General features: G+C 41.0%; 1 protein-coding gene across 1 annotated transcript in view; it reads right to left on the minus strand.

Annotated features, from left to right (window-relative positions):
* Positions 1-279: 279 nt before the first annotated feature.
* LOC310965489 (3'-5' exoribonuclease HELZ2-like) overlaps positions 280-22,648 on the minus strand; it is a gene marked incomplete at both ends in the record, with an annotated part of 33,805 nt that continues 11,436 nt past the window's right edge. Inside the window, 21 exon segments of the mRNA XM_083939118.1 lie at positions 280-392; positions 478-645; positions 2,446-2,602; positions 2,751-2,960; positions 4,026-4,172; positions 6,984-7,076; positions 7,080-7,176; positions 7,838-7,966; positions 8,053-8,197; positions 8,280-8,435; positions 8,518-8,643; positions 8,801-8,886; positions 9,048-9,712; positions 9,715-9,783; positions 9,785-10,630; positions 10,634-12,444; positions 12,606-12,681; positions 12,785-13,583; positions 13,775-13,832; positions 13,835-14,406; positions 14,500-15,014. Of these exon segments, the coding sequence (XP_083795244.1) occupies positions 280-392; positions 478-645; positions 2,446-2,602; positions 2,751-2,960; positions 4,026-4,172; positions 6,984-7,076; positions 7,080-7,176; positions 7,838-7,966; positions 8,053-8,197; positions 8,280-8,435; positions 8,518-8,643; positions 8,801-8,886; positions 9,048-9,712; positions 9,715-9,783; positions 9,785-10,630; positions 10,634-12,444; positions 12,606-12,681; positions 12,785-13,583; positions 13,775-13,832; positions 13,835-14,406; positions 14,500-15,014 (7,038 nt within the window).

Below are 22,648 nucleotides of genomic sequence, written 5' to 3' on the forward strand. Positions count from 1 at the left end.
TGCTGAGTAGTCTGACATATACAGCACTGTTGCAACTTTTATCAAATGTAATATCTAAAACTGAAGAAACTAAAATTGAGAGAAAAAAACACAAAACCCCCAGACTATTAAGTCTCTGTGTCAAATACAATAATGAAAACCTCAAATATGATACAAAACTGCAAAGCGTACGTAAAAACTAACAGCTACATCATAGAAAAAATGTATACATATTTAATGAAGTTGTGCTGTCTGCTGCTTGTAGAAATCAAGTTTTAAAAAAATCATAGATGAGATCAGCTATTTGGCACAACACACTGAAATCTTGTCTGCATTTGTCACTGCGCCGTGAGACTTGTAGTGGGCCAGGAGCCTTCCCCAAGCTCTACTGCTGCTCAGCAACTCTTGTTTCCCTTTGAGAGGACAGGAACATTTGAGTTATGAATTTACATAGGAGCTCTGTGCGTAGAAATAAACCATTGAGCTACAGTATATTACCAATGATGCACAGTCCCTCCTTGGCCCTGGTGATGCCCACATTTATCTGCTTGGGGTCGCCCACAAAGCCCACATGTTTGGACAGCCAAGCTCCGTCTGGTTCTCTGTCAATCTCTTCACTTGGCAGAGAGCACACTGTGGAAATTAGGACGTAACGCCATTCACTTCCTACAAGACCAACGTGATGAGCCAGGGTTAAACAACAGAGTGGAGGTTGTCCTTTGGTTTCTTCTGACCGGCACTGAGATACCACATCTGAGTCGTCATGAGATGGTCATTTACCCGTCCAGAAAATGTCTATATCATGAACAAAATCTAACTACATCAATTTGAGCAAAAAGTAGACAAGTACACTTGAAATGTTACTTAAAGGTTGAATATGGAGAATGAGCAGAACAGCGCCATCTAGTGTCTCAAGATAGTAGACGCAACAACAAAAAAATAATTCCAGCAGTCGCCTTGCCAGGTTGGTCAGACCCGGCCCAGTGGCTACAGGAGACCAGAGTCTGTTTGAGCCCGTTTGAACACATCCCCTCCAGCAAATCACACCATAAAAACAAGGATTAGAGGAGTTTGACTGACAGTTAGCATTAACCGTTAGCGTTAGCCATTCCAGCTAAGTAAAGATGATAGTGATGTTAGCGATCAAGGAGAAACGTAGCCAACGTTCGTTTTAATGCCGTTGAACTCCTTTATCTCAGTCCATGGAGTGAATGCTTGGCCTATATTGACTCTGGTTTTTGCCCGTCTTCACTCATTCAGCTGCTGGGACAAATAACCCAGTGCCAGCCTACAGTAGCTGCGCTGAACAACAGACAACCTGCTATTGGCTGCTACAATGTAAACAAAACGTGACAGAAGTCATTGTCAAACCTGTCAACATTTAAAAAAAATATTAATTCAGACTAAATATACATATTTTATGGAAAAGCAATACTTTCATTCTGTACCCCTCAAAATACTCCATGGGCGTATTGTTTTTTTTCAAAATATAGCTTTTAATAAAGATTCTACATATTCAACATTTAGGTATTTTCATTTTGTGAGACCCACTACATTTATCTGTAGTTAATACTTTAAAGATAAGGATTTTAAAGAGGACCTAATATGCTTTCCCGTCTTTTCTGACCTATGAATGTAGTTATATTGTTTTGAAGTCATGTTAAATAATACCAAAGCATAAAAGAATGAAGTCCTTGCATTTAGAAGTGAGCCCTGCTGACCGTCTGGGTCTCCTGTGCTCAGCTCTGAACGCTAGAGTGTCGCTCGCTTTTAAAGATTTCTTCAAATTTCCGGAATTTTCCTCTGTAGAAGAATCCTGACTTCCCTATTGGTCAGGCTGCTACACACAGGCTCAAACTGTAAGCTGTAAGTTCGGACACTTTATGCTGTTTGGTGTTTATTTTGGAAGTTAACCTGTTAAAGCTAACGTTAGCATGTTGCACAGCTAACGTGGCTAGCTTCCATACAGACGGTGTTTTCAGCTGTTGAGATAACGGATTCCATATATAGTAAGGGGCATAACATTTCCTGACACGCAGGATAAGGCAGAAGCTCAGACAGAGCTGCCACAAAGAGGTGTTGCATGGGTGCTGCAGCAATGGACAATATGAGAAATATGATGTGTTTTCTAAAGATTAAAGCATGTAAACCTATTGTATTGACCCAAAAAATACAAAAATGACCCCGAAAACCAGCATAATAGGGCCTCTTTAAATTGAAATTGTGAGATGCTCATATAATATGACATACTGCTTTAAACTAGCCATCAGGACAGGTAGTAGTCAGACTCAGCACCACTGACACAAGCTCCAACTTACTGTACTGGTTACATGTTTACAGTCAATACTTTGAGAGGAGCTATTCAGAGTGACCTTTATTCTGGAATATTGTTTCATTGTGGTGGAGCTACTTTACTTTCCGTAAAGGCTTTGTTGTAAGGTAGCAGAGAAGTACACGGTCAGTCACCTTGGCTTTTAGTGATTGTGGTAACGGTGATATGATCCATTTTCTTGTTATTCAGCTCCTCTCTGATTTCTGACACTTGGGCATTATAGGGTGACAAAATCACAATATGATGCTGGTTGATTTTGGCATCCTTCACCAGCTTTTCAGCAATGCGAATCTGCAAAAGGACCAAAACCAGTGATTGACAGCAATAATAAATTACGTCAGTGAGTACTATCTGTTTAGTAACTCTACTCATCTTTAGCCCTAAATTTTATAATACTGTTTAAAATCAACAAGAAAACCAAGGGTGACCAATACAGTACCACTTTGTCTCTCTCTTCCTGGTTTACTTTAGAGTTCTCGTTGCCCTTGGCTGTGCTGACAACCAGACTGATGGTCGTTCCTTTGATGTCCCCAAAGACAATTGGCATGGTCTTGTTGTCAACACGCATGACGCTGCTCTGCTGCTCCACCCCAGTTTTCAGCTTTCCCTCATAGTATTCTTCTGATGGGAACTTGCAGATTTCCTCATGCTATAAAGGCACATAATTGGTAGTTGTTGAGGTCATTACTTTGCTACACTAAATATACAGCATACTGTATGATAAACAGTATAATACACTGGAGTTCAAAATTTGAGAACAAATTATTAATTCTTGATTCATTCTAAAATACTGTTTTTTTATTGTTCAGAATTTGATAGAATATCAGCTGTTGCTGTACCATTGCTGTATAAGCATGTTTTTAAAAAAAACTTTATCTTTAAACATCACTAGTTTCTCACACTGCAAGAAGAATGGACCCAGATCAAACCAGAGCAGTGTGAGAAACTAGTGACGTCCGGTCGGTGCAGATGTGCTGAAGTCATTCAAAGCTGTGGCCTCTACACTTCCTGTTCATTTTTGAATCTTATAGAAGAAAACATTGTTGAAATCTTCTCTTCTGACACAGTGGTTACTGTTCGATCACTGTTTTTTTCTCACAAAATAAAGTTTTTTGTTAAAGTGCCTTAGTTATTTAAAAACATTGTAGTACAGCAGTGGTATAGCCACAGAGGATATTCTATCAAATTATCTCATCTCATCTTCAACCTCTTATCCGGGGTCGGGTCACGGGGGCAGCAGCTCTAGCAGGGGACCCCAAACTTCCCTTTCCCAGGCCACATTAACCAGCTCTAACTGGAGGATCCCGAGGCGTTCCCAGGCCGGTATGGAGATATAATCTCTCCACCTAGTCCTGGGTCTTCCCCGAGGCCTCCTCCCAGCTGGACGTGCCTGGAACATCTCCCTAGGGAGACGCCCAGGGGGCATCCTTACTAGATCACCACCTTAACTGGCTCCTTTCAACGCAAAGGAGCAGCAGCTCTACTCCGAGTTCCTCACAGATGGCTGAACTTCTCACCCTATCTCTAAGGGAGACTCCAGCCACCCTCCTGAGAAAACCCATTTCGGCCGCTTGTACCCGCAACCTCGTTCTTTCGGTCATGACTCTATCAAATTATGAACAATAAAAATAATATTTCAGAATAAGTCAAGTATTAATACTCTGTTCTGTAATTTTGATCTCCAGTGTATATAGTGTATATTTAATGTTCTCACCATTCTGTACTGCGTGTCCAGCATCACTGCCCTGCTCTTGTGTATTGCATAGTACCGTTCAAACAGAGACTTGGCCATCCCCAGCTTCCTCACACGGTCATTCTTCACAATGGGTCGTAACTGCTTGTGGTCACCGATCAAAACAATCTGAAAGTGATGTTGAAAGACATATGAGTGAATAAATCATAATGCAATAACGCAACCAGTGCCCTAAACTGCTGTAATTTCACAGAAAGTTGTTTAGCTGGCATCAGCACTTGGAGAACCTCCTGTGTCCTACATTGAAAGGCATGATGCTTTGATGGCCATTATATTTTGATAAGTGGAAGATCTGATGCCTGTACTATGAAAAGGGATTTGAGGTTAGCGAGTTAACTTCAGTGTTAACCCTGGGTTTTCCAACATAGGATGGTGGTTTACTTCTTACTGGGATACATCGCCATGATAACTTGTGCTTCAAACCTAGCCTGCTCCGGAGCAGGTTGTGTTCCAGTATAACCAGAACCACAACCAGTAAAAATCATTGTCTACTGACCAATTCGTTCTCTTGGAATCACTATTCATTTGAAGAACCTTAGATCATGATAGAGGAGGGCAGAGGGATATGCATATACTGTATATATATATATATATATATATATATATATATATATATATATATATATATATATATATATATATATGTATATATATATGGATTGTTGTCAGAGGTATGATGCTAGTGCATACTGCGTAGTGAAACTGTGACTTTGTTCTGCAGGCTGTTACTTCAATGTGCTTCTGCATTCACAGATAATCCTGCAGCAGAGTCTGGTTGAAGAACTGATATTGTTCTTGTTGCACTTATACGATTTGAGGGGAAGCCTACTTTATTTTCTGCCAATCCCGCCGGGATTCCAGCAAAAACACACACACACATGTAATAATAGGGGTAAAAAATGAGGAAGTGTTATTATAACAGAAACAAAACTCCATAACTCAAAGATAAATCATTTTATTTACTGTGATAATACTGTGTTTATTTACGAATGCGTTGTTTCCCTCAATGAATAAGTTCACTATTAATAGGACTATAAGGCTGCTATGACGCTATGTAAAGTAAAAATATGATATAAAAAAATATGATTTCCGGGTCCAAGCCGGTCCAAGCCTCGTATTTCTCCAACACCACAGTGCCGTGTTCCCCGTTGTTTGAGCAGATCTGATTTTAAAAAACAACGGAATTGTCATTTTACCTCTTTCTTATGGATAAAACATGTCTAACTGACTAAAGAGGTGATCGTTATTGTTCACGTGTTCGGTTGTTGTTTTCTGTTTGTTTCAAAGGAGCCTATGGACCCTGAAAACATATTTTGAAACAGTGTTACGTCAGACTTAACAGCTGGATGAAACAGAGTTTTCTTGTTTAATGTACTCTATAAAGATTAAGCAGATAAACTTTGGATGCCACAAAAGCTATAAGACACTACGCATCTGTAAAGCCATGGTTGTCATCAAATCAAAGTGCACCTGATACACAGTCCTATCTTTCCATTATTGAAGATTTAATGATCAATGAGTGAAGTATAGTAATCATGTGTTAGTGTGTGTATTAGTAATGATTAATGAGAGTGTGATAATAAGACGCAATAAGTATAATCATTTAAGAATGTGATAGTATATGCCTCTGCTATTATTTGACCAGGCTCAAGCTTTTCTGCTTTCTCCAAAAGCACAGGAACTTTTGGCAAGCAGTCAAGGTCACAAAGACGATGAAATAGCCAGCTTGCACAAACGCAAGCGGCAACTAGGTTGAGATTAGAGATTTGCTGTACGTGCTGTGCTTCCTTCACAGATAAAGAAGAAGACTCCTGCTATACAGATGATACTCCGACGCGCAGGGAGGAAGATGGAGGCTGTAGCAGCTGCTACTTCTGAAATAAACATATGCACGCACAAGCGGACACATAACCACGCCTTTGTAACAAGTTTATATGCTGGAGCAGATAGAATAGAGATCAGGAACTTCTTGACTCTGATCACGGGTACTGTGTTGCACACAGATGCTCTAGATAGAGAATAGAACATTTCTCCAGACGTCTGTATCATCCGATGTCCCTCCTGCTAATAAATGTCTGCTGGCGCACTAAACTACCAACGACTCTGCTGACTCCAGAAAGCCTCCTGTAGAATTTGAATTATGCAATATATACTCTGTGAGGTCCTTCTGATTTGACTAACGTATTGTGTGTAAAATTCCTACATTATACAGTGGTATTATAAGCCTCTGCATTTACACATTCACACGGTGTGTGATGTTCTTTTGTCAGTTGTCTTTCCTGTATTCAGCAGCTGTAACTGTGTTGCTTTTTGCCTGGATTCAACATCTTCATATTTGTCATACTAATATATGGTATAGTATATTACATAATATATATACTGTATAGTTTGCTCTTTGCTTTGCTGCCAGTAGACTTGTCCAAGTTTGTGATTGGTCATATGCAGCAAACGCCACCCCTTTTATGTGAACATGCTCGGGTCTAGATTGGGAAACCCTGGGTTTATTTGTTCAGGTTGATAACCACCATCATGTGACTGCTTAGTGTTACTGCAGATGCCAGGTTTAGTGAAGCCAGATCAAAACAGATACTGGATAGGATGAACTCGATTCATAGTACAGGATTCTGGTAGAGGCACTATTCAATTCAATTTTATTTACAGTGCCAAATCATCACAAAAGTTATCTCAAGACACTTTACATATAGAGTAGGTAAAGACCACGCTCTATGACTTATTCATGATTTACAGAGACCCAACAATTCCTCCATGAGCAGCAACAAGTCACACTATCTTTAATAATAAGACTACTACTACTAATAATAATAAATAACAAGGCTTATAAGAATTATTTTTAAAAAAGAGCAACATGTGTTAGTGGGAAGCACAAGCAGGATACTGATAGTTAAATGAAAAGCACACCTTTTCTGGTTTGTTGCAGACTAATGGAATCAGGGCCTGGGGTTCAGTTGCCATTCCACATTCATCAATGAGGATCTGACGTGCGCTGACTGTCTAAGTCAAACTCGGGGTGGAAGACTGTGTGCATGTGCACAGTATGATGTCATGCTTTTCTAGCTCATATATCCGAGCTTCTCTGAGAAGTTTTTTGTATCTAGGAGGAAAAACAATCAATAGTTAGGACTGCAAATTAAGACTGCTTATTTGCTCTTTTCCCACACGATTTTGGCATGTATGTATATTGGACATAGCCCTGTCATCGCTGGATAGGAGACAGTCCCATAGAAAACCTTAAGGAAGCAGTTGTGCACTGCTCTTTAATGGAGGTGTGAAAGATAAAAAGACATTAATTTGCCAAAGTATCTAGTTAGTCCTCATTCTTGAAGTATTTCTATTGTAATACCGATAAAAAGTTTTATTCCAAAAACTTCAACAATCAACACAAATGTGAGATTTATTGAATATTATTAAAAATTAGTATTTAAGAATTTCCTACTTTTTACTGACTGATTGTCAGTAGGGGTGATGATCCCCCTCAAACCGGCCAAAAGCGGTCCAGCCATGACTTGCTTACCCAAGGACACTCTGACATACAGACCGGAGGAGCCAGGGATCAAACCACTAATTCTCCAAATAGAGGATGACCTGCTCTACCTCTGGGCCCCCTTGTGTAATATTTTCTAAATTATAGCAGTGCACAAAATGAACTGGGTCCATCCCCCCTGAAAAAAATTAACAAATCACCTGAAACTAATATATGATATCCATATGCAGCTTGAATATTTGTTAAACCAAAATAGTGCATCTGAACTGACCTTTTCACTTCTTCGGCAGTCAGCTCTTCCCCTTTTTTAAGTGCAAGTTTGATGCGTCGATCAAAATCTTTTATTTCTTCTGATTTAGGGTTTTGGTCTTCTCGCATGCGGTGATGAAGAGTGATGCTCCTGAAACCATGTAAAATGCCAGTGTTAATTAATAATGAAAGACACCTTCCAAAACGGAGTGTCATCAACCGGTGGGATAACAATACCTGAGCTCTTTTTTGGCACGTTCTTGGCGGATTGTCCTCTGGGAAAACTGAAGAGAGCAATCTGGATAAGGGTAATCAAGCATCTCCACTTGTTGGCTGTAGACCCTGAGGGGCCTTAGTTTGTCTCCAAACCTCAACAAGTACTCTGTGTTTCAACAGTAAAACATGGGTTATAGTAACAGAAAGAAATGCAGCTGAAATTTCAGCAGAGAAACAAAATAACTTGCCTGCAACAACATCAACAGACTTGTTGGATGGGCCGCAGTAGAGAATAACTTGTTTCTTGTTCTCATTGTTTCGGTCAGTAATTTTCCTTTGGTTCTTGGAGTTCAGCTCAAAGAAACAGTACACTATGTACACACCTACTACTGTCTTTCCAGTTCCTAAGAAACAAATGGGGAAAATGCCATACGCTTTAACAGAAAATATGAAGCATCAGGGTGAATATGAGGTTCCAGCGCTTACCAGGTGGTCCCTGTATAAGTGTGAATGTATTATTTAGAGCTTTGTCCACAGCAACATGCTGACTCTGGTTAAATTGGGGCAGTCCATTTGGTAGCTCTTTCCTCATGACTTGCCACACTGGTTTTACTGCAAAGACAAAACGACAAAAAGAATTTCGAGCCATTGGATCATTGGATCAAATTTAAAAAATACAAATATGTGCACTATGTATTCAACTTTTGACTCCCATTGAAACAAATCTTTAAAGTTTATGCAAGTATTTAATGATGCCTAATGGACATACCCTCTCTTGGAATGTGTTGTCCAAGTGCTATAGCCTTGACAAGTTCACATGCAGATGTAATGCTGGACACAGCATCTTCTTTACGGCTACAAAAATAAATAAAAGTGCATGTTAACAGTTACAGCTGAAGAAGAAATTGACTATCAACATATAACCTCAGTGTCAAAAAATTAAATTAAAAATGAAAAGTATGAAAAGTCAATCTATAAGAAATGTTAAGGTCAAAGTGAACTACACTTGAACTTACATGTCAGGCAGGAGCTTTGGGATTATTTCAACTGTGAAACAAGTGTTTTTCTGAAAAACACAGTCAGGAAAGGTCTCCATCGGCAGTTGATTGACATAGAACTCCACTTTACTTCCTTCATTTGGAGGTTTTTTCCGTTCTTCTACTTTAGTTGTGACACCATGGGCTACCCATGTGAACTTTCTTGGGTCAACCATTGCGGAATGTTCCAGGATTGAAGTTAATTTCAAACCTCTTTTCCGTATGCAAAGTAAGCACTTTGAAAGGTTACATTCAATAGCCCATGCATTGGTCCATGCCAGAGGTAAGAAGAAGCTTCCTGTTAGTATGCCTTCCTGCTCATGATTAAAGTTCACCACCAGGTTCTCGATGACTATGCTTTCACTTTCATCCACTGCAGTGGAAGCAGATTCCATATCACACAACGGTTTCCAGATCTGTACATACTCTGCGATGTCGCTGTAAAAAATCCTTGATGGATCATCTGCCGATCTTGAGAAGCATTTAATAGGGCTGTGGACATGATGCACACAAATCTCAAACTTTGGTTTAATTTGCACCAACTGCACAGCAGGCATGTGATAACCTCTTTTCACCTCTGTTGTCATTTGGATCTGAAGGGTGTCACCTTTCTGCAACTGGAGCATGATGTCAACCTCATGCTCCTATGTTGCTCTTGTGTCTCAAGAGTAGTCTCTAAATGAGGCACCTCAGATGACTGTGGCATGTTATTTAGGTTTTTTCAGTCGCTGTGTAGTTGCATGCCTTGTGAGAGCCTTTGCGTGATCCCAGTTTTCTTTGTCAATTGCTTCAACAGTGGCTTTCCAGATTGTCAGTGGAAGCTCAATGCAGGGACCACAGTGTGGCATTTTCAACTCTTGGTGGATTTGCATGTTGTCAACTGCGTAGATCCGTCTTTTCCATGTAAGAGTGATGCAGGCATTTGCTTCATCATAAATTGGCTGGTCACACAATTGTAACTCTTTGTACATGATTGATGAACTCTCTGCAAATATGTTCTTGTTAAAAGGAAATGCCACTGTAAGACAGTCTATGTTGGGACGAACAACAAAGGCAAGTTTTGACGCACTTTGTTTTCTCATGCTCACTGCATAAGAGATCAGCTCAGCCTTTTGTTCATATTCCTTGGCATCCTTGAGTTTGTCCTCAAATTGACTGCACAAAATCATAATCTCAGGTGCAGTGTATTGGACATCCTTGTTACATATGATGGAGTGCAAAAGTCTCTGCAAGATGATGTCCATGTAACGCCATATTGGTGAGGATGCTTGTGTGTAAGCTCTTACGTTCAGAGAATAATGCCCAACCTGGGCTCTACGACAGGAGTTGGAACAGATGACTTCAGCTTTACTAGAGCACCTTCTGAACTGATCAATGACTGGCTGGAGCAGAGGGTGGATGTCATCTGCAGCAATCAGGTCAACCATCCCGTCTATATCATCTGCTCTGGCAGCTGACAGGATGTCTTCCCACACTTCTGCGAGTATGCGGAAGTTTTCACAGTTTAGGGCTTGTTGGTCATGGTCAACTTTGTGCCGTACATGAAAAGACAGTGGTATTAATTATCTGTATTTCTCCTTGAATTCTTTTATCTTTCCAGGATCTGGTCTTGCTTGACAGCGAAGGGGTGTACAATACCTAGTTGTCTCTGAACCAATCAAAGTCTCAGATGCAAGTGTATTGAATAAAACACTCAGCTCTTCAATCATCAGATTGGCTTTACGCTTTCCAGGCAACCTCCTATTATCAGGTTGATAATAAGCCCAATCCGATGATCCAAGTCTTATCTTCCTTTGAGCTTTTGCAAAACAATAAGCCACTGAGACACAGTCTTCTACAGAGTTAAATGTAGGTCTCTGTCTATATCTTTTGGAGATCATGTCCTCTGCCTCTTCATAAGACAACTGCTTGTCAGACTTGATCAATGACAGCTGGAATTTGGGTTTTCCAATGATCCCATTTGTTTCCTTGTCTACTTTGAAAATTAATGAAACGACCCTGCAATATTTACCTGGAAGAAGACTGAAGTGTCTGGTGCTCAAATCTTGGGGGAACATGTGCACAGGATTTTCCTGACTGCAGTAATATGTAGTACCACGTTGTTTTTCGGCCTCATCTAATGGATCACCCGGACTTACAAAGCTTGCCACGTCTGCAATATGGACTCCCAGCTCATACTGGTCTTCACATTCCCTGACACTGATAGCGTCATCCAAGTCTTTTGCTTCTTTTGGATCAACAGTGAAAGTTATTACTTCACTTATGTCCTGTCTGTTTTTCTCATCTTCATCTTTGGAGGAGAAACCCTCATCTGATTTACATGTATTGGGTGCAACTTTGAATTCTTCATTCAGGATCTTAAGTCCATCAACCAAGGAATGTCCGATTGGAAGAATATCTATGATGTTCCCCAAAGGAAGAGAGCAATTTTCTTTCCAGCCTATCACTTGTACCACAAATACATTGTCTTGTTTGAGCTTTTCATCAAGGCGTTCATAGGCTGCAACTGTCCACTGACCATTAATTTGCTCCCATATTGGAAGGAAGTTCCGTCTTTTCTTGCTGATCAGTATGCGTACTTTGGGTACAAATTTTGTTATGGGCATCATCGTCCTTTTGACAAATTTGTTATCAGAATTCTGTCTTGGTTTGCTGTAATCCTCATCCTCAAGCAGGCACACAAGTACACGGGCTGATACAGCTTCCTTGGTGATGCTGACCACTTTTGCTGTTTGTAAGACCACTTCATCTCCAGTGAAGACCTTACCTAGGTTTTCCCTTCCCTTGATGCTGATACGTCTGTTGGGGTTGTGAAAAGGTACGACATAACCTCTATTATGTGACTCCCTGACGAACTTTCCATGCTTGTACATGTCTGGTTGTTTTTTACACAACTCCAAATGCTCTCTATTAAGATCGCTGATATTGTTTGATGATCCTGACTTGTGGTGGTCGAAGTCTTCATATTTCAATCTGTCAGCATATGATATGCGTTCTGTTTTCAGCTGTTCATATTCATCTTTCAACTCTTGAGGAATTGCATTGCTGAGAGTATTTCTCTCATCCACATGTTCAGATTTTTGAAATGTTGCAGTTTCCATAACATCTTTTTCGAAGAAATCTTTGGTGAAATGCTGTGGTGCAACACTGTTGTGGGTAATGCAATGGTCTATGTAGCTCTTCCAGACTCCTGAGCATTTCCCAAAGCAACAGAGGGCAGCAGCATCTCCAACCACAACCATGTGGGACTGAGCCCTAGTCATTGCGGTGTTTAAAACACGGGCATCATTGAACAACTCCAGACCAGGTAGGTGAGATGTTTTTAGGCTGTCACGTGTTTGCACAGCTGTCATTATCACTGTCCTGAATTGTTTGCCTGTTAACACATGAAAATAATATTTATTATGTAAAATTATAATAGTATATATTAAAGGTAATATAAATATGATCTTTGTATAGCCAAACAGGTGAGCTACCATTCAGGTCTAACATTATGGGATAATCATGCAGGAGTTCCTAAAGCTAAATTAAAATGACCTTGTATATTTGCAAGATTCTCAACATGGACTGCAGGAAGGTTTCTTTTTACAAGTGCTGTCCTAATTTTCCTAACCTATGAATCATAAGAAACAATTGAGATTATTAAACTATTACAACTCTAATCATACAAAACAATGGCAATGCAGTATTGTGACAACTAAAAAGTTGTAATTCACCTGATATCCCTCTGATAGAACGCAGATTGAGCTTTGGTCTTTGGTCCCCCAGGTAGATGGCCATTGTTCGAGAATCTCTTTTACTGCTCCAACAACTTTGGAAACCTCTTCTTTGTTAAACCAAGACATAGACACAGTGTCCAAAAGACAATCACCCCTAACATGGTGAAACTTTACGGCATGGTCATTTGCAGGAGGCGGAATATTTCCAGTAGCTTTGATAACATCATTCTTGCCAACGTAGAAATGTTTGGACACAAACTCCACAATTTCTTTGGTTGAGCGGTAGTTTTCACTGAAAATGATTCTACTGTCCTGGGCAGCTTCACACTTGTGATCTTGATAGTAGTGGAACAAGCGATTAAGTAGTGTATGATTTGAACGATGATGATCATCAACTGAGAAAAGCTTGGGTCCAATTTGCATGTGATCTCCAGCCAAAACAACTCTGGTGTTTGGCCCAGCAAGACCAAGAGCCATCAAGGCTTCACATTCAAGCATCTGTGAGGCTTCATCAATTAGTATGTGGGTGAAGTATCCTTCTGGAAGCTTTAGGTCATGAAAATATCTGGCCATTGTTGTAGTTGTTATGACTATTTTGTGGCAATCTAGGGCAGTTTTTGTAGGTGGTAAAAAACACTGTCCATCTTCTGAAAGCAAACAGTATTTTAAAGTAATATCACCCGTGGCAAACAAAGCACTGCCTTGTTTGTTTGTTTTTATCCGAATTGGCCTCATTCCATCATTTTCCTTGTCAATGAATGGATGGAAGTGATCTCTAACGTACAGATCTGCAGAACTTAAAGGAAACAAAAAGGAAAAAAGTACACATTAGTGTTGTTATATTAAAAAAAAACATTTACAACAGTACAGCTCAGAGCAAAGAGCTTAGCCTCAATGAACATTTTACTTTTACTTCAGGAGCTCATGTCAATATGAATCAATCAATCAATATTTAATTAAAACAACATTTTCATTAATATGGATTACCTGTTGGTGTGGGTGCAAATTAGTACTTTGTTTTGAGGCATCTTACAAAGCTCTCTGTAGCAAGGGTGAATGTTTTCCCAGTTCCAAACGGTCCATATATGAGGAGTGGTGCCACGTATATTTGGTCATTCAAATTACCTGTGATAAAGTCATTTGCTGACTGCTGCTTTGTATTCAGGTTCTCATTGCGGATGTTATTCACAGGAACTCCACAGGTTTTAAGGTCTGGCAGAACTCTTTTTGTATCAGGAAGGATGTCTATGGCCTTGTACATGTTGCAGAAGTTTTGGCGATTCAGCTGAAACTGCACCTCCATTTGATACAATTTACTGCTTTTGAGTGAAAGATCAGAGCAACATTTTTTGGACAGTTGCAAATACAGTTTGTTCTCACTTGTTTTGTCTTGCAGAATGATGGCTTCATAGACCTTGGAGTTTCGACCACTTGAAGATAAAGGGGCTATCAGGCCAGACTGGATGCTTTGTTTTAGTGCCAGTCCCTCAGGGGTGTCTGGTGTGAGATTACAAGGAATCGAGAGAGCACAGAACAGCTGTCCCTGGGGAGCCATCATCATGCCAAACCTTTTACTGTGCAACATATCCATTGTTGTAATTTCTCCACAAACATTTAGTCTAAAGTAAATAAGAAAAAAAAAGCTTAGGCTTTGTAAATATGAGCAAATTCCAAACATTGTAAAAGGAAAACTCCACAAATAAGCATATTACCTTGAAACAATCTGGTCCTCTGCCTGTTCCTCATTGCCCAGGAAGTGGTGCATTCTTTCTTTGTAGTTCTCATTATTCAGAGGTGTTTCGCTATTGTAGGAGGACTTATACAGAAAGCTAATCTGAGGAGGTTTGTACTTCTTTAACAGCTCCTCCTGTTCTTCTGTCCTGGATGAACATGGGATGATAACCCTGTTCCCTCGATGCCAACGCTCAGCCCTTTGAAAGGTGGCTTCACAGTTCACAGTTGGTTGTTCAATGTCCTCCAGTGACAACTGGCTTACTCTTACTCTGACTTTCTTCAAGAGCACTGGTCTCATGTCAAAATCTAGCACCAACCACTGGTCATACAGGCCTGGGTTGATGGAAGTGAAAGACACGGTGATGTCATAGGTCATGTCGTCACTGAGAAAGTGTTCACCTAAGGAGTAGATGCAGGGCAAAGAACCAACTTCACCAAGGGTAAATGAAGCTCCTGGTTCTTGCTTCAGCAACGCCACATGCATAAGCTGTCTCTGTACATACAGAAAAATGGCAATTAAGTATACTATGACAAAACATTTCTGGGACATGAAGGAAAAAACAACCAGGATGAAGACACCACAGTAGATGTGGTAACATGGACAATATTTCTTCAACCTGATTGAAATCATTCTGATTAGAGATTCCTACTAATCTGTTTAGATGGACACAATATAAAGTGATGCTATAGAATATCTGTTTACATGACCAATGCATTTAAAGGCTCAGTAGGCAGCTTATTTTTGGCAGTATTTATGTAAATTAAGTTAGTTAAGTCATCTCTCCTAGGCTCTGTTTTCAGCCTGCAAAGAATCTACCCTGTGATGGAAGACTTTGACCAATCACAGAGAAGCTGAGAGAGCGAGCCCTGTGATTGGCTTTTCTACTAGAGCAGATGCAGCAATGGCGGATGACCAGACAGAAAAGATTGCGATTCCACAGTTGTAAACACCCGCGTTCAGTGCAAAACTATCTAAAAAGAGGAAGACGGACTTGTCAAAAAACGAGTCTAAAAGAGACTCTGACAACAAACGCAAATAAAATGCGTATCAATATTGGCGTTGCGTTTCAAAGATAGAGATAATTTGGGGATAACATTGGTTTGAACTTGGACTCAGAGCTCGCTGTTCTTCTTTTGGACAGGTAAACTGCTAAATGATTTTTCTCTAACAACTCCAGTTGCTTTTCTCTCCAGTGGTGGGGGTTAGGTTGTGTGGGCTGATGTACCATCGAAACAGCCTGGTAACAGCGACTACCCATAACGCATTGTCAGAAGTTGCTAATACGTTAGCCTCCTGCTAACCATAGCCAAAGGCATAAGGCTGCTGCTAATGAAAGCTCAGGTTTATGTTGCTACGTTAGAGTCCCGAATCATACTATTTCACCTCAAACGTCTTCACATACCTACAAGTTTGCCAAGAGTGGTGAACATATACAGGTGAACATACAGTATGAGTAAAGTTAGTTCTCCATTCCAGTCATTCCCGGCCATCAAATGAACTAATTCAGCACTGTTCAGTATTTCCTAAATATAAATACAATTTACAATCGCTCATGTGTTCAAAAAAAGGATTTTCTTACCTGTGACTCGGACATTATTATTGTTGGTGATTGTCTCGGGCAGGGACTGTTGGGTGCGTGTATGAAGCATGTGCATCAGATGCCCGTGCTTGTCTGGTGGGAAGGGCTTAGGTCAGAGGTGAGTAGATGAGACCCGTGTAGACTTAGGGCCCGTCCACACGAGGACGCGTTTTCCTGTAACCGCACAACTTTAGTATCGGTTAGGCCGACCATCCACACACAGCCAAACTGTATCTTTTGTAACCAGGTCCCAGATTTGGAAGATTTGAGAACGCCCCCCGTGCCGTCATCGCCCCACCTCTGACCTCTAACCCCGCGGCATCACATAACAACAACAGCACTTCTGTGTGGTGAGAGACACGGACCCACAGACTGAACTGTACTCTGAGCCACATGTATGTGAATGAATTAGGACGATCAGATTTTTTTTTTCTTTTCCCTGTTGATCTGAGTAAGTTCGCTAAATTGGTCGCTAGTAGCTTTTAATAAATATAGTTGGCAAGAAGGTCGCAAAAAGTAGCGAGACAGTGCCCGCCTGTGAGTGCTTTGGAACGGGGAAGGGGCTCACAGCAGCACCCTCTGCTCATTGAGGACAGTACAGAATAATTCATGCATCAGAGTCCAAAAGACCACAAAAGTCTCCACTAACACCAGAAACAGGGGAGAGATTTCTCTCTAGCATGGATGAGGATTTGGGAAGTCTCCAGATTTGGAGAGAAACCCCGTCTCTTCTTCTCCTTTGTTGGTGTATTTCTGTGGCAGTTACAGCGCCATGTCTAGGCCTGGCATGTGTACTACAGTGCTTTTAGCCAGTTTAGTTCACTGGTTTCCTGCGGGCACAGATATTTCCGTGTCCGTGTGGATGGAAAACTTTGTAACAATTGAGAAAAAAAGGTCGTTTTCGATCGTGTGGACGTACCCTCAACAATCACCTTTTTCTAGGCTTCCTACCTACTGAGCCTTTAATCAGAAAACTTTTTTGACACAAGAGACTTTCAACTTTATTCAAATTAATTTCATTCCATTCAATAACTGGTTCTGCCTTTGACAGGCTATGATTTCCACATGTACCCACAGCATGTTGTAGGACAGTGCGGTTTAAGGAATTCTTTGAGTCTGGTTGGTCTGCTAAGTGTCCCAGTAAGGGAGTCGTAGATGAATAAATTTTTATACTGGTGTCAATGGGAGATAAGGTGTTTACAACCTCGGACCCTCCTGGGGTAATAAAACCTAGAACTCCAGGTCTCAGGACCCCCTTTTAAACTAAATCAACGTTAAATCTGACCGCACTTCGAACTGGAGGAGCTGTCTCTGTGAGACAGATGGACTTTCATTAATAAAACAGAACTTTGTGTAGATGTTTGGAAAAACAGTTAAAGTTCGATGTTTCAACGCAACTGGCTGTTCAAAGACATTTTTGCAAGTGTGTAACAGTATATGCATTATTTGTATCTTGTTGTGATTATGTTTATGTGGTTTCAGAAGTGCAAAGTCTCTGTCTAATTCCTGAAATAATTTGTGTTTTAATAATAGGCCTGTCACTATATCCAGGAGAGTGTGATGTGTAGTATCTGTATCTGTTAAATCTGTCTGCCTAAAGATTTGGTTAAATTGGATATCAGAAAGCTTAATAATGGAAAATCAACCAAAGATAGTTTAATCTCAGAATTAGAATTCCGGCGTAAAAAGCAGTTGATTCGCTCAGAGTCAAAGGGATGCGTTAAACCCTGAGACACCCCCCCCCCCCCCCCTTTGCTGAGTAGAAAAGGAAGAGACTGCTGTCACTCTGGTCTCTCTCTCTTGTCATCTCTCTTACCTACTCTCCTCTCTCTCTCTACTCTTCTATATATCTCTTCTCTTCACCTCGCTTGACCTCCCCTCCTGATGTTCGTTCCTTTGTTAACCCAAAGTTAGCAAGAGACGTACTTTATACGTCGTTGTTTTCTTACTTAAGTATTTTCGTTTGTTAATCTATTTTTATCGCGTGACCTTTTTTAAGTTTTCCACAACACGTTTTTTTAATCTTTTATAAGTATAGTTAAACCCCTCGTGCTGTCTTTGCCTTTTTGTCCGGCTGGCAAATTGCATCGAACTCGCGACTCCAGCCCCACAGAACCGGTCAGAACTTTTGTCAACCCACAAACCACTTCAAAGGCAGCCACCTGAAGCACCAAGTCCAGGCCACGACGGGACTCGACGAGAGCCGCCAGTTCAACCACACAGCTGACCCTGTCTACAGACCGAGCCGAGGTCCGCCAAACACCGGGACGCGGACCCACGGAAAACTGCATCGGTACTGTAAGACGCCAGGGCGACTGTAACATCAACGGCAAAGTAAGGTTTGCCTTTAATGCAACTCTTGGTTAAACGTTGGTGACAGTTAGATTCTGATCCGAGTTCTGTTGGCAGGCTAATTAGAGTAAGTTTTTGTACCCGCCAGTGATATTATAAACAAGCCCTCTCGAGCCTCAAGCTTCTTATATCCACATTTAACCTTTTTTACTTGTCTATTCAATGTTGCACTATACTGTATTATAATCTCCTTATTATGTAGTCAAATAAATGTTTATAACCTTATGTCGTTGTGAGAGTCTTCCGTTCTGTGCAGAAAGTGTTGGTCCCTGATAAGGCTTTGGTACGAATTAACGCGTTCAAGACGAGACTGATAAAAATTAAACAATCAATTACTTAAATAACTAACAGGTATTAAACCTTCACCAAAGTTTAATAAACATCCTGTCTTAATTTGGTGTGGTGCCCTTACTTCAAGGTAAAATAAATCCTAAATTTTAACGAGTCGTGTTAATTCATAATTAATTCAGCGACTACTATATTCTAGCCATAACAAAAGTAGGCTTTATCTCCTACATTATTATGGTGCCCCGTGTGAGGCCTAGCAAACCAGCCTGTCTGCAAGAACGGAACGATTATTGTCAGAATAGGTTATGTTTATTTGTTGAATATGAGTATTGATTGAACACTGTGTGTGTTGTTTTATGGTAAAGCTTCACGCTAAGCCAAAACTTTTCCACGTCGCTGAACGTGAAGAGCTTCGAGTGAGTAAATGCTCCAGGCTGTGATTGTGCACATTTATAAACTGGTTAGAACTGTTCGCGCTGCGCCAAAGTTCTAGATTATAAATTCTGATCATATTGTTGTTGCTGCGCTGTGCCAGAACAAATTAATAGACAGAAATAGCCCCTTTATGAGAGAACAGCTGACTCTTACAACCGCTGCTCGCAGCGTGAGGCTCGTGTTCCTGCATGTGAAGTAAACAAACCCACATAGCAGAAGGAAATATTCCGATCACTTGAATAAAAGTGAAAACTTGTGCTTGAGAAACGTTGTGGAAGTTCCCTGCATTCTGAGGTCTGTTTGAAAAACCCTGCGTTCCGAGTGTGGAGGACGGCAGCTGAAAGCCGGTCTGCGTGTATTGTGAATTACTGCAAAGCTAAGCTGCTGTGAAGTTAACTCTATAGCGTCTGTCTGAACTGACTGAAGTAATTTGAGTGACAAGCGGCGTCATTAGAGGAGGCGGAGCAAAGGAAGCGTCCAGCCGGCCTCTTCCTGGAGGAAGTGAGATTCACCATGAAGTGAGACTCACTCAGGGAGTAAGAGGGCGCGACTGCGCAAACCTAGGACAGCGCCCCGGTGGCTGGCTGTCTTAAAGTTGGAATTAGGGCCCCTAGTAGCCGAATTGAATAGTCAATTGTAAAACCTGGAAGTGGCTACATCTGGTGGTGACATTCGGTAATTACAACCAGGACCTTTGCAGTCAGCAAACTTAAGCCCAGGCAATAGTGAAGCCCATTGAAGTTAACGTTATAGCGACACACTGTCATAATGCATTGTTGAACTGATGTGCTTTGTTGTGAAATTGCAATCATTGATTGAGTTTGTAAACAACACTTCAATGAATAACTTGTTTTATTTTTATTCTTAATTTTAATTTTATTTTAAAAAAAAATTTTCTATTATTTTAATTTTTTTTTCCTTTCTCTTTTTCAATTTAACCGTATTACTAATTTGAAGGTTTGATTTAAAATGATCTTGTAAAACCTCTTTGGTTTAGAACCATTGTCTCCCTTCTATTAGAAACTTTAGATTTCTTAAAAATGAACAAAAATAAAACACTTCAACACCCAGACACACTTTAAGAAAGTGTCGTGTTAACAAAAGAACATATTCAAATAGCAATTGCAAATACACATTTGATATTGGTTATTATCATAATACTGATTGAATTAGGGATTATCTGACATTCACCGTCACATCTTTGCTTAGGTTTTACCTGAAACGGCATTGCCTTGTGAAGCTGATGTCAGGTGTTTGAAGTTGAATTTAAATTAAATTGAAATTTGAAGTTTAGGCATCAAAACCTGCCCTCCTTCAAAACAAATAAGGATCCTTACAGCAAAAAAAAATTATTCACACACCTTGATAGAATTTTTTATTTATTTATTTATTTATTTTATTTTTATCTTTAATTTTAATTTTTTTAGTAAATTTTTATTTATTTATTTTTTTTAAATTCTATTTAAATTTTTCTGCTTTGATTTTTAGTCTTGAATAAAACTTCGACAAAATGAGTGCAAACGAAGAAAGGGACAAAAGCACTGGCAGTTCATCACCAATACGTAACACAACGCCTCCTGGCCTGGTGAGAGTTCTGTCTGAACTTTCATGCAAAGCCATAACGACACCACTGGGAGGTAAGGCCCGCGAACAGATGTTGGCATCCTTGGCTGTGGCGTTGTTTTTCAAGCTTAAACAGGCTAACCACCTGTTAGAACAGGACAAGTGTAGACACGAGTTCTAAGTACTGGAGACCCAAGCCCTCAAAACGGAACTTGAGGAAACGAAGCAGTCTTTAGTAGAAACCGAAAAATGAGTTTCCGAGTTAAAAGACCACCCTGAGCAACCACAGGTTGAATCCACAGCGGAAAGAAGCGAATCTCAGCTCCAACTGATAGATGAGAATGAAGCGCTTGCTAGGCGCCTTCAGTGGCGTGAGCAACAGTGCCAGGAGTCAGTTGACGAGCTCAAAAAGGTGACAGCCCATGTTGTAAACCTTGACGCTCGTCACGAAAAGATAAAAAAACAGCTGGAGTCAGCTAAGGTAAAGCTGGAAACTTCTGATTTAGCTAGAGAAGCTTTGCTTACACGTCAGGAAACTAGAGTCGCTGACATGGAAAAGCTTCAGCATGCTGTCGAGATGGCCCGACAGCGACAGGAATTAGCAGAGGCCGAGCTTGAAAACCTCAAGCAAAAGACATCCTACCGGGAGCATATCTTGTATCAACAAGACCCCTTAGCTACCGCTCTTCAGGAGGAGGACATAGAAACCAAACCCCCTGAGGTCATTCCTGAAACACCTTGGCGACACTCTCTGCCGCCCACAGCCTCTGTTTCATATTCTCAAAGTGGTTTGAAACCCCTCCAACAAGGTAGGCGCTCTCCCTTGCCTCAACCTGCTCCACCATCCAACGTGTATCAGTCTCGCGGTTTCATTGACCCGATGATTCGTGACGCAAAACGCGCTGGACAGGCGCCTCATACAACTCGTATGACGCGAACGTCCCACATCCTTTACCATTCTCAGCTCTAGCCCCTCCTTCACGGACTGGCATAGGGTTGGCCGATCATATGAGGGGGGTTTCTCCCCCTCAGCCTTCCCCACCTGCAACCGGCCACCCCATGCGTGGACCCTCTGACCAATGTAAGCCGATTTGAGCCTAAACCAGGTGGCGTACATGACATCAATTCAGTTTTATCTGCGAAAATTCCCCAATGCTTCGGTAGATGACAAAATCTATCTGATTAGGGTGACTTCCGATCAACGCGTCAGCAAATTCATACACAGACAACCTTCTCACATGAAAAGTGATTATGGTAACCTTTGTAAAGCTTTGAAGGATGAGTTCAAAGGCTACACACCCACGCCGGGCTTGACCAACGCCTTGACAGTCAAACAAGGTAGGCAAGAAACCCCTCAGGAGTACTATGAGCATCTCCAAACGGCGTACTTTGGGCCTAGAAATGACGTTGAGATGGAAGAAGAGTTCCACTTTAAGCAACTTTTTGTTAGGAATCTTCACCCAACAACCAGTCATCACCTTGGGATCATGGCATGTCCGGAAACCCTCAACAATCAACAGCTACGTGACCTAGCTATGAAGGGTTTTGCCAAACAAAGACAAACAGTGGTGAAACCCATGGAATTCACCGGTGTCTTGAACATCAATACTCCGTCCTCAGACCCGGAGCTGGAAGGAGCAGCAGGGGCTAAGCCAAGGCCGGCCCCAAACTCCTCACAGTCTTACCAGTCGGAAAGCAGACAGAAAGGTTACCCCCATCAAAGATCTGACTCCGGACGTGAGCACGCACAAGCACCATGGTCAGGTAGAAACTCATACTCACAACGGTTTGACTCAAACCAGTACCCCTCGGATTTTCGTCAAGGTAGGCCTCCCCCTAACCGGTCGAAAACCTGGCAAAACCGAGATTATAGGGATTACAACGGAAATGGGTCCCGGGGTAGACAACA

Source organism: Echiichthys vipera (assembly GCF_963691815.1).
Source record: "Echiichthys vipera genome assembly, chromosome: X".
NCBI lineage: Eukaryota > Metazoa > Chordata > Actinopteri > Perciformes > Trachinidae > Echiichthys > Echiichthys vipera.